Here is a 21,315-nt window from a genome sequence, read left to right on the forward strand (position 1 = left end):
GGAAGGTGCTATAGCTTATGAAAGGCTTTGGTGCCAAACAGAGCACTTTGTGTTTGCTCCTGGAGGTGCTACAGAGCCAGCGGAGTTTGTTTCAGGCACGGTACCCCATGACTGAAATGCTCTCCCTCTTCTGCTCTCACTACTGACCTCACTGGCTTCCTTTAAGTCTCAACTAAAATTCCACCTTCTACAGGAAGCCTTCTCAAACCCTTCTGTTAGTTACTTCCTATTTATTCTGTATATAGCTTACTTTGTATATGTTTGTTTGCTTGTTGTCTCCCCTATTGGACTGTAAGAGCCTTGAGGGCAGGGACTGTCTTTTGCCTCTTTTTGTATCCCCAGCACTTAGCACTTTGTATTCTCAGCTTAATAAATGTTTATTGACTGATTGATTAGAGGATGGACTGGAATGGGAAGAGACTTGAGGAGGGGAAGGGGAACAAGCTTTTATATTGTGTCTACTATGTGCCAAGTATTGGCTTAAGTGCTTTACAAACAATATTTCTTTAGAACTCCACCAAGTTGTTGCAATAGTCTAGGCATGAGGCAATGAGGGCCTGAGCCAGGGTAGCAGCAGTCCCAGAGAGGAGGGGGTGTATGTGAGAGATGTTGTTAAGGTAAGAAAGATAGGCCTTGGCCACAAATTGGTCATGAGATGGTGAGAGAGTGTGAGGAGTTGGGGATGACACCTAGGTAGGTAGGATGGTACGCTCAACAGTAATAGGGAAGCTAGAAGGGACGAGGGTTTTTTGGGGAAAGATGAGCTCAGATTTGGACATGATGGGTGTCTAGATTTCTACAGGATATCCAATAAGCAGCTGGAAACTGTCAAATGTATCTATGTCTAGGTTGGACTCTTGCCTCTCTGCTCAGTTTCCTATCACATTCAGGACTACAATGACTACAGGAAAGGGGTCAGCTTCTCCCCTAGACATAGCTGTGAAAAGTTCTCTTCTAATTTTTTTAATGATGTGATCTTTAATACCCAGGTTGCATCTTCATTTTGGGCTAATGATGAAATAAGATTTAAAAAATTATTGATACATTTTCTTTAAATATTACATATATTTCCCAGTGTACCTCCACTTTCAGATGACCATCCCTTATAATAAAGAATTTAAAAGAGGACAAAAAATTTAGTCAAAAAGACAAAAAAAGTTTAATCAAACTAGTGAACCTACTGAAAAATTCTGACTGTTATATACATGCAGTGTTCCACACAGATGCAAAGACCTGGGAGGAAGTGCCTTCTCCTCTCTCTTCTTTGGGGCTAACTGGTTATTATAATTCTGTAGCATTCAATTAGTATTATTTTATTGTTGTTCTTTTCCGTTAAAATATTGTAGTCTCTATGTCTATTGTTTTTGTGGTTCTGTTTCTGTTTATTTCAATCTGCATTAGTTCATATACGTCTTCCCATGATTCTCATTCCCATCAAAATTCATCATATTCATTGTCTCTTACTTTACAGGAAAATTCCATTACTTTCAAGAACTAAAACTTGATAATCCATTTCCAAACTAATAATTATAACAGCCCACACATTTATATAGCATTTTCTATATGCTACGTACATTGCAAGTGTTATCTCATTTGATCCTCACAACAACCCTGTTTCACAACAACCAGTTTCCTCAGATGAGAAAACTGAGGCAAAAAGAGGTTAAGTGACTTGCCCAGAGTCACACAGCTGTAAGTAAGTAGTAAGAAGCTACATCTGAACTCAGGTCTTTCTGACTTCAGGCCCAGTGCTCTATTCACTAGGTAGTGACCTAGCTGATCATCTACTCTGTTTCTAGTTCTTTTCTCCTTAAAAAATCCTATTAGGTATATAGCCCAAGGAATATAGCTATGCATACATGAATGGATAGATTTAAGAAAACATTTATTAAACACTTACTATGTGTCAGGCACTGTGCTCAATACAAGAGATACAAACAGAAAAAGCAAGACAATCTCTCTGTCAAGGAGCTCACAGTCTTATTGGGGGAGACAACACAGAAAAGAGAATTCAGTTGCAGAGTGGATGGAAAGGCTAGAAGTCCTAGGCGGTTCAGCAGCAGGGTGATTGGCAAGGTCTTGGGTTCTTAGGGTGTATTAGTAGGTCAGATAACAGTTCCCCAGGATCTGAGGAGAGTAGTGGTAGGGTACATAGTAAGGCCTTGTGGTCTTCCACAGGATTAGAGTTGGTGACTGAGGCTCATCCAATCAATTTCGTGATTTTATATATACCAACTGAGTGGCATAGACAAGTGCTGTAAGAATTCAGAGGGTGGGGTTATCATGATGTGGCGGTACTTTAAGCAAGGCTACCCTATTACTAGGCAAAAGGCAACGTATGAGCAAAAGCATCCAGGTAGGAATGCAAATAGACAATTTAGAGGATGACAAGTAGACCAATTTAATTGGAAATGAAGGATTTGAATGGGGAAGGTGTGGTTCATAAATCTGGAAAGGGAAAGTGGGCCAGAATATGAAAGACTATGTAGGAATGTCAAGCTGATAGGGAGGTTGTAACGTATGGAAAACTGTTTCAGAAAGATTAATCTGCAAACTGTGGAAATGGATTTGGATATCAGGGGGAGGATGGGAAGAAGAACTCAGAAGAAGAGACAATCTAGAAACTGCTATATTAGTCTGTGGGTATGGTGCATAGCAACTCCAAAGTAGCCAAGGGTACCACTGGTGTTCCAGTACAACTAGGGCAAATCTAGTAGCAATGAGGAATATTGGGACCAGGGGCCCCTGGGGCACACAGAGGGATGAGCCAGCATGGAAAGCTCAGGGAACATTTATATTAGGAAGGCAGAATTTATGATTTCAAAGAGAATCTCATATGTGCCTAAAAGGTCCGGAACCGCAAGATATAAGGAATTCTCTAGGCAAAAGGCAGGAGAACTAAAGCAGGTATTTACACTCCACAATAACAAGCCCACAAACCAGCGTCTCCATTTTGATATTTTCATCAAAAGCTTCCAGGCCCAATAAGTCCGCCTTATAAGGGTAACCAAAAGGCCACAGAGAAGCAAGATGGTATAAGGCAAAATCGTATACATGCTTCCCCTCTATGGTAAGAAGATTACCCACTAGCCTCTAGTCAGCTCTGCTACCGGCAGCTCAGCTTCGGCTGTAGGTGTCTCTGGCTCCAACCGGAAAAGGAAAGGAGGATCTTCAAGCTGTCCTCTCCCCTCTTATAGAGTTTTTGACATCATCAAGCGCCGCCTGAACGACCAGGGCCGATTGGTTCTTGACTTGGCCCCTCCCCCAGCGTAGACCACGTTAACACACCTCCCCTCAGCCAGCGCCACGACTCATCACACAGGAAGCTCTGGTCCTGCCCCGGAAGAGCAAGCCCCAGCGTCCAGGGAAGCTCAACAAGGCGAGCTGAGTCATTCAAAGAAAACAAAGTCCATTCTGACTATAACATTTAGGGCAACAAGTTGGCTCTGGGACCATTTTATAGGGTTTTCCATCTCAACTACCATTTCCTGGGACTTTTGAGAGGATCTGTATCCCCATCTCTATCTTCCTTATTATAATCACATCCTCTAGGTAGGGCAACTGTGCTTCCCAGACCAGTATGAATTCCTAGGGTGGCTCTAGGAATCTCAAAGTGGTTAAAAGATTCAGGGTGCAGGTTTTGGAGAACATCTGAGAAAGGAATAAGAAAGGGCAAATGCTTAACAAACATCCAGGTGCCCTCCCCTCCTGATCCCTTGTATTCAGGATAGAACAGATCTGCCCATGACTCTTTCTACAGCAGTAACTCCCAAACCCAGCTTTTCAGGGACCCCAAAGTATCCCCAGTTATGTCAAAGCATGTCACAAAGTTCTCAAAACAAAAAACTAATTTTATTATTAACTTGCATCTAAAAAAATGATCTTCCACCTAGCACCTTCAGAAGGTGTAAAGATGTATGAAACTTTGTTAGTAAAATCAAACTGGTATCAGGAAAATAGGATGTCATAAGTTATAAGAGGTCAAGATCTGTTGTTTGGGGTGGAGGGTAGGAGTGGCAATATTTGTGATTCTAGAAGGAATGGGTACCTTAGTCACAGGCTGGTGAGTGTTTGTATTTCTTTTTCTTTTAAAAAGCTACTCTAGGCCTTTTCACTTCTTTTGCTTTTTTTTTTTACCTGTCTACTTCTTCTAGGTAATGAGTGACAGAGTGTTGAATACAGCATCTGCTGCCACTGCAACCTCCCATTGTTTGGGGGGGAGCGGTGTTGTGTCTCTATGCAACTCTATTTTCTTGGCGATCACATTATTCTATTCTGTCACTTAGTGGTCTCTTTGATATAACTGCTTTCCAAGCTCTCTCCCTATAACTAGATTGGAGATTCTCTTACTCTTTTTTCAGTTTTTGCATAAATTGAGGCTAGAACTATAAATGACAACTAGTTAGTAGTTAGCCTTCAAAGCTGTGCATGTGTTTGTGTGTTTGTGGCAGGGAGGCAAAACAGTCCTCACAGGAGAGTTGTTCGCAGTCTCCCTCTATTGACAACTTCTGCTGACTTGACTCTCTCCACCTGAGGACACTTGTATCCAAAGTCATTATAAAATCACTAGAACAAGGTCTGAGCAATCCTTTCATCTGCAATATCTATATATACCAATCACACCAAGCCAAAAACACCCCAGGGGTGTTCATCTTTCCTGGTCACTACTGAACCATTTGGAAATTCTCTTCTTTTGCTTTCTATTGTTTCAGAAGGACTTAAACTTACTAGAGAGCAACTGTCAAGGACGTTTTTTTCCTCCCCCCTTCCCTCTTTTAAAATTACTTCTTTGAGTCAAACCAGGGGTGGGGAACTTGCAGCCTTGAGGTCACACGTAGCCCTCTAAGTCCTCAAGTGTAGCCCTTTGACTGAATCCAAACTTCATAGGACAAATCCCCTTAATGAAAGGATTTGCTCTATAAAACTTGAACTCAATCAAAAGGCTGCATCCCCTTAAGGACCTAGAAGGCCACATGTGGCCTCGAGGCTGCAGGTTTCCCAACTCCTGAGCAAAACTAAAGCTATTTCCCCCAGTTTGGGGGGACAGGAGAATAGAAATTTCTTTCCCCTATCAAAATGCTGAACAATCATTCCCCTCCCCCACAAATCTCCCCAGTGGCCTCTCACCTGCTATTTATCAATAGCATTTTTTTTACAATATTTTTGTTACTTCCTAATTATCTGAACCCTTTTGAATTTTTTTCCCCTTCAATTACAACAAACTTAACAGTTTTACCAATGTCAAAATGCCACTGATTTGATCACAAACCATCACAACTCTGAAATCTCCAGGGGTGTGATACCAACCTTCCCCCATTCTCCAACTCCATACCAAGGTCTCTCTGTCTCTGTCTCTTTCTCTCTCTCAGAGAAGCAGGGGAAATAAATTTATGGGGAGAGATAGCTTTTCACAGATTAGCAGGGTGTGTTACAGGATCTACCAGGGGTAGGGAACCTGTGGTTTTGAGGCCACATGTGGCCTTCTAGATCCTTGGATGTGGCCTTATAACCGAGTCCATTTTACAGAACAAATCCTTTCATTAAGGGGATTTGTTCTGTGAAGTTTGGATTCAGTCAAAGTTCTGCACTTGAGGACCTAGAAGGCCACATGTGGCCTCAAGGCTGCAGGTTCCCCACTCTGAAAGACTCTAGATGAATTTGAAAGAAAATGAAATTGCTTCCCTCCTCTCTGCCCCTCACCGAACATTCCTTTACCCTGCTGTACTGGCCTAACTCTGGATACCACCAGACTTTTTTTTGCTGATACCATCTGATTCCCTAAGCCAATACATACTCTTAAGTGAAAGCACAGTGTCTATTTTCTGGATTATCAAAGTCAGGGCCCCCCAACCAGTTATATCAGTAATTGTCAAAGCATCACCTCCCACTTGAAAACTACACCCCACCCCCAACTTTCCCATTTTACCAGGATTCCTCCCCTCCCTTCTCCATTATTATTCTTAGCACAGCCTTGGCCAATGGATACCAAGGCTTCAGGACAATGAAAAATAGCTTCTCTTAATTAAAGTCTTGGGCTCTGACTCAATCTATGCCTCAAGTTACCAATGAGTTGGTAGAAGGAGTTAATGTGGTCAATTAAGGATGACCACTTTCCATCTTAACTTGAAGTACGAAGAATGATGGCAGATTGTCAACTGTGTACCTCTAGACAGCCAGGATTAAGCAGTAGAGGCAGCATTATATTCATTGGGACAGGGTGAGACGTTCATAAATATATGCTAAGTTTTGCAATGAACAAAAGGCAAATCCTTACTTTATTGTGTCTTCCAGCCGAGTAGCTGCTTCATGGAACTGTTGTGATGACAGTTTGTACATTTCAGCATTCTGTAATTAAAAAAAAAATTCACACAGAAAAAAATCTTTGAATCAAATTGATAAGGATTTATATATAAGATATATAATCAACACATTTACATACATATATGTATATCAATATCAAACTAGAAGCCATTCCCCATAGATAAATGGTCAAAGGACATGATCTTTCGTCAAGACTATAGCAAACTATTGACAATCGTATAAAGAATGCTTGAAATCACTAACAAAAATGCAAATATAAACTCTGAAGTTTTGCTTCAGATCCTGTAAATTGGCCAAGCTGACAAAGGACGGGGATAGTCAGTGTTGGAGGGGTTGTGGAAACATAGGTACAACAATGTACTGTCCGTGCAGCTGTGATTTAGTACAAACATTCTGGAGAGCAATTTGGAATTATGCAAATGTGACTAACCTTTAACACAGAGATAGATTTCAATACTAGGCTTATATCCAGAGGTGACTGATAAGAAGCAAGTTCCCAGTATAGCAGAATTATTTAAAGCTACCATGAAGAATGTGGCCAAAGAGAGTACGAGAAGGGGAAGGGAATGAGCATTGATATGAAGCCTAACCGTGGGCCAGGCACTGTGCTAAGTGCTTTTTTCCCAAATATTACCTCATTTGATCCTCACAACCGTTGGGGGAGGGGAGGGGAAAAGAGGGGGAAGGTACTGAGTACTGACTAAATGCTCATTAATTAGGGAATGGGCAAATAAAAACGTGATACATGAGTAAAATGGAATGCTGTTGTGCTGTCAGAACAACAGCTAGTCTCAATTATGAACTACTACTATGAGAAGTACAGAAAAATTTCTATGAACTGATGTGGAGTAAATAAAGCAGAACCAAGAAAACAATATACACAATGATTACAACAATGTAAATGCAAAGAACAACCACAAAAGAATCAGAAGTGAATATTGTAAAATTATAAAGAACAAACATGGGTCTTCCCACACCTTTGCAGAGGTTGGAGGTCCAAGTAACTTGGTACACTGCATGCATTTTCAGACTTTTTTTGCTGTATTGATTCATTTTACTGACTTTTTCTTCCCTTAAAAATATTATTTGTTACACAAGGGCTCTCTAGGAAGGGTAAGGAGGGATTATCAAGGGAAATTTTGGTGATGTAAAAAACAATAAATCAACAAAAATTTATTTTAAAAATTCACACAAAGAAACGACAAACACTGCTGTGTCATGAAGACTGCTCCATAGTGCTAACAATCTCAGCATTATTCACAGATGATGCTCTAGATGCTTTCATGAACACACTACTATAAAAGAACCAGTTTGTTAAATTTGAAAGGGATCTTGAAAATTTAATCTAATTTCCTCATTTTACAGATAAGAAAACAGAGGCACAGCAAGAGGAAATGACTGGGCCAAGGTCACATGGTCAGTGAGTAGGTCTCCTGGGCTCTTTCTGTGATAGAATACTGACTCTCATGACCATTCTGCCTGTGAGATGCTGCTCTCCTGTAATGCAGGATTGAACTCTGTGCCCAGATTAAAAACTAGACTCTATTGAATTTTGGGTGACACATTTTAAGAGAAACAGTGATAAAATAAAACACATTCAGGAGAATGAACAGAACAGTGAGAGGTTCTGAATATCATGTGACGTGTAACAGTCAGAGAAAGTGAGCTAACAACCATCTTCAAATCTTTGAAGAGCTACATCATGTGGAAGAATCTGATTTCCTCTATATAGTTCCAGAGGGAGAAAAACTAGGACCAATGGGCAGATGTCTTTTTTTTAAGTTAATTTGTTTTTCTAGTTTTCAACATTCACTTCCATAAGTTTTAAATTTTCTCTCCCTCCCTCCCCTCCCCCTTCCCCAAGACAGCATGCAATCTGATATAGGCTCTACATATACATTCCTATTAAACATATTTTCACATTAGTCATGTTGAATAGAAGAATTAGAATGAATGAGAATAACCATGAGAAAGAAAAACAAAACAAAACAAAATAAATAGTCTGCTTCACTGTGCATTCAGACTCCACATTTCTTTTTCTGGATATGGATGGCATTTTCCATCATGAGTCTTTTGGAATTGTTTTAGGTCCTTGCATTGCTGAGAAGAGCTGAGTCTATCAAAGTCAGGCATCGAACATTGTGGCTGTTACTGTGTACAATGTTCTCCTGGTTCTGCTCACTTCACTCAGAATCAGTTCATATATGTCTTTTCAGGTTTTTCTGAAATCTACCTGCTCATCGTTTCTTATAGCCCAATAGTATTCCATCAGGTTCATATACCACAACTTGTTCAGCCATTCTCCAATTGATGGGCATTCCCTCAATTTCTAATTCTTGGCCACTACAAAAAGAGCTCCTATAAATGTTTTTGCACATGTGGGTCCTTTCCCATTTTTATGAACTCTTTGGGATACAGCCCTAGAAATGGTATTGCTGGGTCAAAGGGTATGCATATTTTCATAGGCTTTTGGCCATAGTTCCAAATTGCTCTCCAGAATGGCTGGACCAGTTCACAACTCCACCAACACTGAATTAGTGTTCCATTTTTCTCATATCTTCTCCAATGTTTATCATTTTCCTGTTTTGTCATGTTAGCCTATCTGATAGTGTTACACCCAAGTTTGAAGCCCACCATTACTCCCCTTTGAGCCCACCATTAATCCCCTTTATATTTTTGTCTTTGTCTCTGCCCTACACCCTGAAATGGCTTGAAACAGCTTAAGGCATAGTTCTGGGTAGATTGCCCAAGGCTAGTCCCCTGACCACCCCTTTCTTCTGATTCAGTATTCTGTATATTCTTTCTACATCAGCATCATGTGCAAGGGTCAGTTGCAGGGTAGGGTAAAAGTTCATCTTAAGGAGAAACCCCCCTGTTACCAAATAAGGTCCCCACCCTGGGTTATGGCGAAACTATTCTGCTGACCAAGCTAGGTCCCTCCATTCACACCATAGCTGATCAAGTAGGGGTTACTTTCTGGGAAATTCCACCCTATACCCTCCACCCAGTTATAGGAAACTGATCATGACCTAAGAGGGACCATCCTGTGTCACAGGATGGTTGCACCCATGTGTCCTTGCGCCATATTCCTAAAATTAGCTCTGAGCTATGAATCCAACCAATGGCTGATCTCTGCTTCTGTACGTCATTGCTTCTGCTAGCGACCCTCCCTAATTGTGTAATTGTGGTTTTTGCCTTTATAAGCATTGTAGTCTCTCAGTTCAGGGCTGCCTGATTTGAATATATACTCCAGGTAGTCGCGCTCTTGAACAGTAAATCCACACTTAAATTTACCTTGAACCCAGGTCTCGTCTCGCTGTTATTTTCTACACAACAATAGGTGTGATGTGGTACCTCAGAGTTGTGTTGATTTGCATTTCTCTAAGGTAGATGTCTTAAGGAAGCAGATTTTAGCTCATTATAAAGAGAAATTTTCCAAAAATTGAAGTTAACAATGGACCAGAATGTTTTGTGACCTAATGAGTACTTAAAGTGGTCAAACAGGGATCTATAAGTAAGACTACTCACTAAGGATGATGTAGATGGGACTGTGGCATTTGGAAAGAGCCTGGACTAAATGAGATTTAAGGTCCCGTCTCAGTGTACCTTTGACAATGCCTCTTTATATCAACTGTTAGACCAAGGACCAAAGTTCTCTCCTCTGAATTGGGGCTAAGGAAGTATACATCCCAGGGTCCCCCATCCTAGCCAGGTGACTCAATGGTAAAATTACAATGGATTCTGGTCTGGATTTAATAGATATTTAGGAAGCCCAGAATATGTTTCTTTAAAATAGGACAGCTGCTAGATGGCAGAAAAAAGGCAGGGACTCATCTGAGTTTCTCAAATTACCCTCCAAACAACTTTAAATAACACCTCAAAATGAATTCTGGAGCTGCTTGGAAGTACCCACAAAGGGATGGGATGAAACAATTTTCCAGCCCAAGGCAACTTAGAAGGTAAGCAGGAATGATCTGTCCCACCAGAATGAGAGTAGAATATAGCCCAGTGCAGGCAACGCCCTACAAGACCACAGCAAGCCTTGGGGGCAACCAAATGGGCAGCAGTGGCTTCCAAAGCTCTGTAGATGGTAAAGAGGTCAGATAACTGATCAGAAGAAGATTATAGGGCTCCCTTTGCTGGAACTGGGTGCAGGACTCTGTTGCATTGCCCATACTCGTGGGCTGCAGTCTTACATCACAGTCCCAGGGCCCAGAAGAACACTAGCACACCAGAGCTTGTGGCTACAGGGGAGCAGGGACCATGGTAACAGTTTCAGGGCAGGAAAGAGTGCTTATAGTTATTCACAGACCAGAGCACAGGTCAAGAGACTAGTAAACACACATCTCCTTAGATCATACCACCTTGGAAGAACTGAAAACTTACAGAACTAGCTCTGAAAATAGCTGCACAAAAAAATCTGAAGCTTGTGACAGTGTCCCCTTCATCCTGGGAGCAGAGTCCAACTTTAACATAAAATAAAAGGTCAAGAAATAGGCTGGAAAAATGAGCAAACAACAAAAAAGATCCTGACCACATAAAGTTACTATAGTGATAGGAAAGCGCAAAACACAAACTCAAAAGAAGACAACAAAATAAAAACTACTACATCCAATGTCTCAAATAAAAATGTGAATTGGTCTTTGGCCCAAAAAGAATTCTTGGAAGAGCTCAAAAAGGACTTTAAAAATTAATAGGGGGAAAATGCAAGAAAATGATGAAAAAAGAGTCGATAGCTTGGTAAAAGAGGTGCAAAAACCCTGAATGACATTAAAAAACAGAACAGGTCAAATAGTAAAACAGGCAGGAAAATCCATTTAATAGAAGAACGCCTTAAAAAGCAGAATTGGTCACATGGAAAAGAAGATACAGAAGCTCAGTGAAGAAAATAATTTCTTAAAAATTAGAATTGGGTAAGTGAAAGCTAATGACTCCAGGAGATGTCAAGAAACAATACAACAAAATCAAAAGAATGAAAAAAATAGAAGAGAATGTGAAATATCTCATTGGAAAAATAATGGACCTGGAAAGTAGAGGAGAGAATGATTTAAGAATTATTGGGCTACGTGAAAGCCATGATCAAAAAAGGAGCCTAGACATCATTTTTCATGAAATTATCAAGGAAAACTGCCCTAATATCCTAGGACCACAGGATAAAATAGAAACTGAAAGAAGCTACTGATCACCTCCTGAAACAGATCTCAAACTGAAAACTCCCAGAAATATTATAGCCAAATTAAAGAGCTCCCAGGTCAAAGAGAAAACATTGCAAGCAAACAGAAAGAAATCATTCAAATATCATGGAGTCACAGTCAGGATAACATAAGATTTAGCATCTTTAAAAATTTTTTTTTATTAGTACTTATGTTTATTTCAGGTATGTAGTTTATATGCATATTATTGAGCAAAATTGGATTGCAAACAAATATACAAATATCATAACAAGCATTATCAAATAACATAACTGGCACTAGTGTTATAAGCATATTAATGCAACTGGTGGGAAAGAATCATGGAAGAGGACTGTAGCCCATGGCATTTTTCTTTTTAACCAAACCAAAACTTTTGGTAGCACCATAATGGCAATAGTTACAAGAAACATAGAAGAGAGAATATTTTTAGTACTATTTTTTCAGAATCACTTGCTTTGTAGTTTAGTGAATTAGCCAGGAAAATTTACAGTGCATGCATTTTGGCCAGAGTCATCTTCTTTTGTAAAGCAAAAGTTAAAGGGAATTAAGCTGGCTGTACTGGGAATCTGCCTTTTATACCTGTGCAAGCACCACACTGTGCTTTGAATTCAATGATTGGAGATGGGCATGTGTTTTGCAAAACTGCTACTATGTAAAAGTTGCCCACTAAAGCCTGATTGAGTCTTTGGTAAAGATTTAATATATTTTACATTAAAGGACTGGTAGTTTGGAATATGATATCCTGGAGGGCAAAGGAGCCAGGATTACAACCAAGAATCGTCTTCCCAGAAAAAATGAGTATAATCCTTCAGGGGAAAAAATGGAAATTTGATGAAAGAGGACTTTCAAACATTTCTGGTGAAAATGCCAGAGCTGAATAGAAGATATGACTTTCAAATACATGACTCAAGAGAAGTAGAAAAAGGTAAACATGAAAGAGAAATCATAAGGAATTCAATATGGTTAAACTGTTTGCATTCCTACATAGGAAGATGCTATTTGTAACTTCTAAGAACTTTATCATTATTAGGGCAGTTAGAAGGAGTATGTTTAGACAGAGGGCACAGGTGTGAGTTGAATATAAGGGGATGATTATTTAAAAAATAAAATTAAGAGGTGAGAAAGAGAAATGCAGTGGGAGAAGGAGAAAGGGGGAGGTAGAATAGGATAAATAATCTCACACAAAGGAGGCATGAAAGAGCTTTAACAGTGGAGGGGAAGATGGAGAAGTTAGGGGGGAACATGTGAACCTTACTCTCATCAGAATTGGTTCGAAGAGGGAATAACATATACACTCAGTTGGATATAGTAGACAGCTATCTTACATGTATCTACCCTACAGGAAAGTAGGAGGGAAAGGAAATAAAAGAAGAGGGAAGCTGATAGAAAGTAGGGCAGATTGTGGGAGGTGGTAGTAAGAAGCAAAACACTTTTTAGAATGGACACAGTGAAAGGAGAGAGTAGGATAAACAGTGGAAAAATAAGATACAGGGAAATGTGCAGTAATCATAACTGAAAATTTTTTTATAGCAAGTTTCTCTGATAAAGGTTACATTCCTCAAATATATAGAGAACTAAACCATATTTGTAATAATAAGAGCCAAATGATACCTAGTTGATAAATGGTCAAAGGATATAAATAGGCAGTTTTCAGATGAAGTAATCAAAGTTATCTATCATCATATTAAAAATGTTCTAACTCAGTACTGATTAGAGAAATGCAAATTAAAACAGTTCTGATATACCAGCCCCCTCACCTATCAGATGGGCTAACACGACAGAAAAGGAGAATGACAAATGTTGGAGGGTTAATGGGAAAATTGAGACACTAATGCACTGGCTGGTAGAATTGTGAACTGATTTCACCATTCTGGAGAGCAATTTGGAATATGCCCAAAGGGCTATAAAGCCATGTGATAAAAGAAAAAAGGAAAAAGGGCCTACACGTACAAAAATATTTGTAGCAGCTGTTTTAGTGATGGCAAAGAATTGGAAATTGAGAGGATGCCCATCAACTGGAGAGTGGCTGACAAGTTATAGTACTTAATTATGATGGAATACTATTGTGTCATAAGAAATGACAAGCAACATGCTCTCAGAAAAACCTGGAAAGATTTAAATGAACTAATGCAAAGTGAAATGAACAGAACCAGGAGAACACTGTACATAGTAACAGCAATATTATATGATGATAAATTGTGAATGACCTAGGTATTCTGTGCAGTACGACGATCCAAAACAATTCCAAACAACTTATGATGAAAAATGCTATCTATAGTTAGAGAAAGTACTGATGGAGTCTGAATGCAGATCAAAGTATGTTTTTTTAAACTTTATTTTTCTTGATTTTTTTCAGGGGGGGGGTCTATGCTTTCTTTCACAACATGACTAATATGGAAATATGTTTTGCATGATTGTAAATGTATAACAAATTGCTTGCCTTCTCAATGAGAGGTGAAGTGAGGGAAGGTAAGAGAGAAACTGGAACTCAAAATTTAAAAAAATTAAATGTCAAAAATTATTTTTATATGTAACTGGGAAAAAATAAATATTATATATATGTATGTATACATACACATACTATACACACACACATAAAAACAGGCCAGCTGGTACCATTTTTCCATTTTAATCTTGGGTATAGCATGGGGAAACAGTTTTGTTAACCTGAGTTTGTTACATTTCACTCTTAGCAGAGCAAACCCACAAAAACTATTATAACTTACATCAAAGCCCTAAGTGGCAATGAGGCCTCCTTTCCAATAGAGTTAGAAATAATAGTGGCCCAATTTTTTCCTCTTGGAACAAAACCACCTAAGGTAAGCCTTTAATCAAACCCTTGAAGATACACAGCACATTTATGCCAACTGCTATTGCAAGTTCTACGGTGGCAGAGCAGTTATTAATATTAATATTGGTTACTGATATTAATGCCTTATGGGGTTTAAAGGTTAGCCTGGTGACTTCTCTCCTGCTCTGAAAAAATCTGAAAGCGATCCCTTAAGAGTATCTATTTTGGGTTCATGATGTTAATGAGGACCATTTGCAAAGATGCCATAATTAGGCATTTTTATTCTACATCAAACCACCATGGTTACCGATAAGGTTAATACTTCCATACCCAAAGAGAGACAGATTAAGTGAAACCTTAACCAGCAAAAGCATCACATCTAATGTTTAGTATTCAGGGTTCTGTAATGCATCATCATCATCATCATCATCATCATCATCATCATCATCATCATCACAATGCATTTCCTAAGTATCTATTCTGCTCCTGTATTAGGTATTACACAAAAAGATCTTGCCCTTAAGAACAGTCTATGATTCTAGATGTCCACAATTTAGAATCATAGGTGGTTTTTTAGAGCTGGAAGGGACCTTAAAGATCAGCTAGTCCAACCCTCTTACTTTTATCAATCAACCAACATTTATTAAGCTCTTAGTATATGCCAGGTACTATATATTAAGCCCTAGCAATAAAAAAGGGCAAAAGCTGCCCTCGACAAGTTGACAATCTAATGGGGGGTGATAATATGCAAATAAATATATAAAAACAAGCTATTTTACTGGATAAATAGGAAATAGTAAGGGGAAGACACTGGAATTAAGAGAGGTTGGGGAAGGCTTCCTCTACAAGGTAGGACTGAGACTTACAAGGACTTGAGGGAAGTCAGCAGGCAGAGGAGAGGAGGTAGGTCATTCTAGGCATGGGTCATAACCAGAGAAAATGACTGGAACTAAGAGATGGAGTCTTGTTCATGGAACAGCCAGGAGGCTTTGAATGACAAACAGAGAATTTTGCATTTGTTCCTGGAGGTGATTAGGGAGCCACTGAGGGGTGGTGAAATGTTTAGAACTGCATTTTTGGAAAATCACTGTAACAGCTGAATGGAGAATGGATAGGAGTAGGGAGAGACCTGAGGCAGGCTTAATGACTTAATGATATACAGTGAGGCTCAGAGAGACAATGTGATTTCTCCCAGATCATACAGTCAGGATTAAAATCCAGGTCTCTTGACTCCTAATCTCCCACACTGCCTCTGAGACATACTGATGTAGACAAATTAGTAAAATAAATAAATACATATCAATATTGAAAAGCAGTATATTAACAACACTGGATTTTGAATCATAATGGGACCTGGGTCCAAATTCTGGCTGTTGACCAACCAGAAGTAACTCATCTGACATAATTTTTAGGCTTCGGTTTTTTCCGTCTGTAAAATGAAGGGGATCGAGTATAAGATTTAGAACTGAAGGGATCAAAAAAATAATCCAATTCAACTTCATATTTTACTAATGAGAAAAGTGAAGCCCAGAGATGCTTTGACTTGCTCCAGGCCACGCAGGCAGTAAAATGGTGAAGCTAGAATTTGAACCCAAGAGTTCTGACTTCAAAGTCAGTACTCTTTTTGCCATCCCATGCCAAAACAGATTTTTAAAGTACCTAATTCCTGTAATCATACGAATACATAACTAATCAGCATATAATTCAGTTGAATAAACATTTTACTATATGGAATTATGCTAGCTGCTATTGTGGGGTACACAGAAAATTATGGAGTCCTGCTCTCAGAGTTTATAGCTTAGAAGTTTATACATTTATATCAATTTTGGGAAGGGAATAAATGAGAAATCCTTGAGTCCAATACCCCCATTTTATATATGAGGAAACTGAGGGTGGGAGATAGAAAAAAGAAGTGACAGAGTATGGGTATGCTAAGTCTAGCTTAGAAGGGGCCACAGAAACTTTAGTCTGCTCTGCTTGCTTTTGGTCTGACTCAGACAGTATGTTAGTCATCTCAGGTATGTGAGGAATCCAAGCTTCTCAACCTTCCTACAGGCCCATCTATAGCTTATTAGGCCACTGGTATTTGAAAGATGATCTCAGCCTTAGATTACTTCCCTTCAGTCATATGCATTACCTACCCCAGTGTGGCTGGCTTCATTGTTTAGCATACAGATTCAGAGAGGAAATCCTTTGCCCTCTCCCCTTCAAAATATCTACAATTCTGATCTGAAGGAGGAAAGCTGGTATAGCACTGACTGCCAGTTCTGTACTTTCTTACTCTATATATGTATGATTTCACACATTGTGTTGATGTCACAAGAGGTGATCTCACACACACACACACACACACACGGCATAAATCTGAAGTAAGTGAACCACAAGGCAAAGTTTTCATAAATCTCAAAGTCTATCTTGATATCCCTTTTCTCTGAAGTCCAACAGCCCTTACTGCCTTTACCATTTTACTTTTGCATTTAATCATAAACTACTTAGAGGTTTAATGTCTGTTAGTCTGATTTCCCCAAATAGTAAGCTCCCACTCACAGTATGGAACACAACACTACGCATGTAATTGGTATTCACATATTTGCAGAGTGATTTATAAAGGAAGGTCTATTATATATAAATTTTAAAATCACAGATCAGTCTCTCTAGAAGTATGCTGGATTCTCACACACATTTCTTAGCAACTTAGTGATCATGAACTTTATCATTTATTTTTATAGGACTAATCTTTCTGATTATTCTCCTCACTTCACAGATTTTGACAAAACCCCTTTTCTCTGCCCTGTAAACAGGTTCTCCTCCTCTCAAATCATAGCTGCTTCTTACTTACATTTGAAACCAGAAGACCTGCTCTCCATTAATTAAATCTGCCATTAAATATTAAATAATGTGAATAAAGAGGTGTGAGTGTTATCTCCATGGGTTTCAAAAGTCACAGTGTTTCTTCAATTACTTCCCAAGCAATTTTCATATTTCATACTGTCTAATTTCTCAAAGGACCTGGATTTGCAAGATCAAAAAGAAAGCAATTGGGTGAGGGAAGACAGAGTAAGGGGGCATGGAAGAAGAAAGAAAATTAACATTCTGTAGGCACTAAGAAACTGTCCTATCAGCTAACCTTTTTCCTATCCAAGATTAGAAGGAAGTTGGCAATTGAGGAAGAAAGCAGCATGGTGCCAAAGGAAAGATCACTGGATATGGAGTCAGAGGACCTGCTACTTCCAACCTGTCCTTGGAGACAAGTCACTTTAGTTCTCTAGGCATCAGTTTCCTCACCTGTAAAATGACATGGTTGGTTTAGATGGCCTCTAAGGTGCCTTTCACCTCTAAGGCTATAGATATTATATGTAAAGGGTTGAAAAATATTAACATTTCATTTAAAGGAAAAAAAATTATTTTTACATTTATTTTGATTAATTTTATTTAACATTATCTGCCAAATTCTGTATTTTTTGTTTATTAATGATTTCAGCTATCTGCATTTGCTTCTGGGAATTTCATACTTAGTGCTGATTGACATCTCTCTCAGAAAATCTTTCTCAAATTTTAAATATTTTTATTTTATGTTATTAAAATCAATATGAAATTTTTATAATTAAAGAAGTTTTGATTAGTTGGTGAGATCTTAGGATCTTAAATTTAGAGTTGGAAAGGACTTTTGAGATCTTTTAGTCCAACCCCTCTCATTTTTATATATGGAAAAATTGTGGTCCAGATAATAGGTTAAAGGTCACAGAGGTGAAAAGTGGTGGAGTCAGGATTCAAATCCTGATCTTTTGATTACAAATCTGCTCCTCAGGATTAGGGTAGAAATCCTGGCTAGAATCTAGGGTAGGAATCCAGAGTATAGTCATTTGGTCTAGGGTGAGTTATTCACTTTCAATCAATAATCCAATTTATGAAGGTACATCTATGTGTTCAGTACCATGAGAGGTAGAAGAGAAGTACTAAGCCAAGATCACTGCCCTCAAGAAACGAACATTCTAACTGGAGAGACAGGACTGCCACTCAAAACCAAAAGGATAACAGTAATGTGTGACACATGAGGTGTTATGGACCATGCATGCATTTATAGTTCAGAGAAGAAGAGAACAGGGAAGCTCGAAGGGGTGGTGGAACTCAAGACATTATGAAGGATACACAGAATTTATATTAACTAGAAGTTTCAATGGGCTGAGAACCTCTCAAAGGCTTTCAAGAATTCTGAAAGACCCAGAATTTCCCTACCCTCCAGAAACTTCCCCATCTTGTGGGGAAGATAAAACCAACACTTAACCAGCATTAGGGACATTTTTTAGCTTTACAGAGTTATACACTGAAAAATCTGATTTTCAGAAACACGGATGAAAAATTAGTATAAGAAAGAAAGCAGCCAAAGAGTTAAGTCTAAAATAAACCTCTCAACTTTAGAGCAATGGATGAGATTGACTATATCACAACTCTAGGACTCAATGCTGCCGACATGGCCAAAGAGCTGAGCAAAGGGCTGGCCAATTTGGGACCTTTTGAAGCTCACTCTGGTAATTACTTAAAAATAATTTAGAATGTCTCACGAAGACTACCCTGTAAGAGTGAAGAAAATTAGCACAATCTGCATCTGTAGGAAGGACCAAGAAAAGAGACAGAGTTAGAGTAGTTGGTTTAAAAAAAACTTGAAGACCATTTGATCAGAAATCTGTAAAAGAGCTGAATGAAAATACTTTGAAGAAATCTAAACAGGGACCCAGGGCTGATCTTCAGCAAAACTGCCAAGTCTGTGAGGTTTATCTTTGACACCCTTTCACCTTCCTTTCTGAACTCTTATTTTTAGCTGTAATCAGGGTTCTAGTTCCAGCTCTTCTACTAATTGCTATGGGACCATTGGTGTTACTTCCATTTTCTAGGCTTTGATTGAAGTTTCTTCTTCTATAAAATGAAGAGTTGGGTTAGATGTTCTCCAAGGTCCCTTTCCAGCTCTAACATTTTAACTTCCTCCTTCCCCTTCCCAGGCCTTCTGCCCATGTTAGCACCCAAACTCCAAAATCATTCCCATTTCCACTCTGCCCATCCACTCCAAAGGAAGGCATGATAAATACAAATATGCAAATCTCTCAACTAGGGTGAAGGATCTGCTCTCCAAAAAAGAGCCCCTTTTAACTCAAAGGAATGAAATCAGGTAATGCAGCAGTTAAGTGAGGAAGTGTTTTTGGCCAGGGGGATTTCCCTTAACCCCAGCTCTTTAAATCCTACTATGTAGGAAATCATCCACCTTCCTGGGCTTGAAGGATGCTCTGAATAGGTAAGAGGGAGAGAAGAACTCTGACAGCTATCCTAAAGTACTCTTGTTCAATCAATGGACAGCAAGACATGTGATGCATCACAATAACATATGTTCTCTAACTACTAGACCAAAGTGTGACTAAGAGGGTAGAGGATGTAGGCTTAATCGTAAAGAGAAGAAAACATAGAGAGTGTATATGTGTGTGTATAGTGTGTGTATGTATGTGGATATATGTGTGTGTGTGTGTGTGTGTGTGTGTATGGGGGGGAAGGAGGGAAGAGGGAGAGAGAGAGAGAGAGAGAGAGAGAGAGAGAGAGAGAGAGAGAGAGAGAGAGAGAGAGAGAGAGAGAGAGAGAATAGTTTCCAGGACTGGATTAAACAAGCCAAGGTTGGGAAGGCATCGTGATTTTTCTGGGCATAGCCAGGGCCAATAATGTGGGAGAAGTCTGTCTTTGGTTTACCAAACCTTCTTTACCAAAGACCCTTTCCTATCTCCTGACAGGTCTTTTCTCTCACTCTTGGTGGGAAGGGAGAGAGATAACATTTATGAGTAGTAGTCTTACTTTCAACTGGCTGTCAAATACACAGTTAAAGAATTAACTGTTAACTGCTTAATGTATCCCCTCTGGGCTATTTGCATTTTAAATGTATAGATGGGGTCCTTCATCAAAAAATAGTCTAAACTGTCTTTTATTGCTGCTGCTGCTGCTGGGATCTGGAGGCTCAGGGACACAACTGAATATACAATTGCTACTAAGTGAAGGGCTTCTTCACACCGTGGCAAGCTTCTAAAGGAGGGGAAATCATTAGCCTATGGATGGCCATCATTCCTCATCTCCCTCACAAAGGAATGAATAAATGGAAGCCTTCATCTGCTACACCTTAATTTACTAACTACTGGGATATAACAACTCATGCTCAAAACAGATTCAGTGTCCAATATAAACCTAAGGGCATCTGCCTCATGTTCAGTACAACTTAAACACTCAGAACACACCTATTAAAGTTGTAAACAAATTTAACAACTGTAGCTTTCATGAATAATTTAGGAAAATGCTTAAAAATATACTCAAAACTATGAAGGAGCCTTTTTGCTTTGGTTAAATGTTGAGTATTAAATGGATTCAACATTTCCTAATCACCTACTGAATACAGGACTGTGCTAGGTAGTATAGTAGCAATTTAGATTTGAAGATCTTTTCCACCCATGAATAGGCCATGTGACCTGCTTACATCACAGGAAGCCTAAGACATATGTGGTGGGAGGAGCTTCCTGACAGGAAGTTATGTCACAGAAAATGCAGAGAGACAGAGAGAGAGAGAGTGAGAGAGAGAGAGAGGAGAGAGAGAGAGAGAGAGAGAGGGAGAGAGATGTTATGGCTGCTAATGGCCACCGCTGTGATTGTTAGAATTGAACAGGCTGACTTAGCTGTACTGTGAGTCTGTTTTGGGGAAGACTCCAGCAGGGGGTCAGAGAGGTTTTGGGATGGCGAGTCTCCAGGTTGTGATATTGTGTGTGGAATGTTTTACTGCTCTGGTAGACTGGATAAATGGCTTGTGGGATATGGTTCTCTGTGGTGTCTGAATAAGTGGTTTACTTCTTCTACCTTCTATGTATTTGTGATACAGAACCACATAGGCATTTTGACAATTATCATCTACATTGTTATTACTGCCTTACTGTTACATTTGGTGTCATGAATAAGATCACAAGGTATAAGATCTCTATTTAGAGGCAGAAG

At 39.2% G+C, this 21,315-nt stretch overlaps 1 protein-coding gene across 1 annotated transcript in view; it reads right to left on the minus strand.

Annotated features, from left to right (window-relative positions):
- CHCHD6 (coiled-coil-helix-coiled-coil-helix domain containing 6) overlaps window positions 1-21,315 on the minus strand; it is a 319,284-nt gene that overhangs the window by 54,145 nt on the left and 243,824 nt on the right. Inside the window, exon 6 of the mRNA XM_036738734.1 lies at window positions 6,275-6,345. Coding sequence (XP_036594629.1) covers window positions 6,275-6,345 — 71 coding nt within the window. The remainder of the gene's footprint in view (window positions 1-6,274; window positions 6,346-21,315) is intronic.

Source organism: Trichosurus vulpecula, chromosome 9, assembly GCF_011100635.1.
Source record: "Trichosurus vulpecula isolate mTriVul1 chromosome 9, mTriVul1.pri, whole genome shotgun sequence".
Lineage (NCBI taxonomy): Eukaryota > Metazoa > Chordata > Mammalia > Diprotodontia > Phalangeridae > Trichosurus > Trichosurus vulpecula.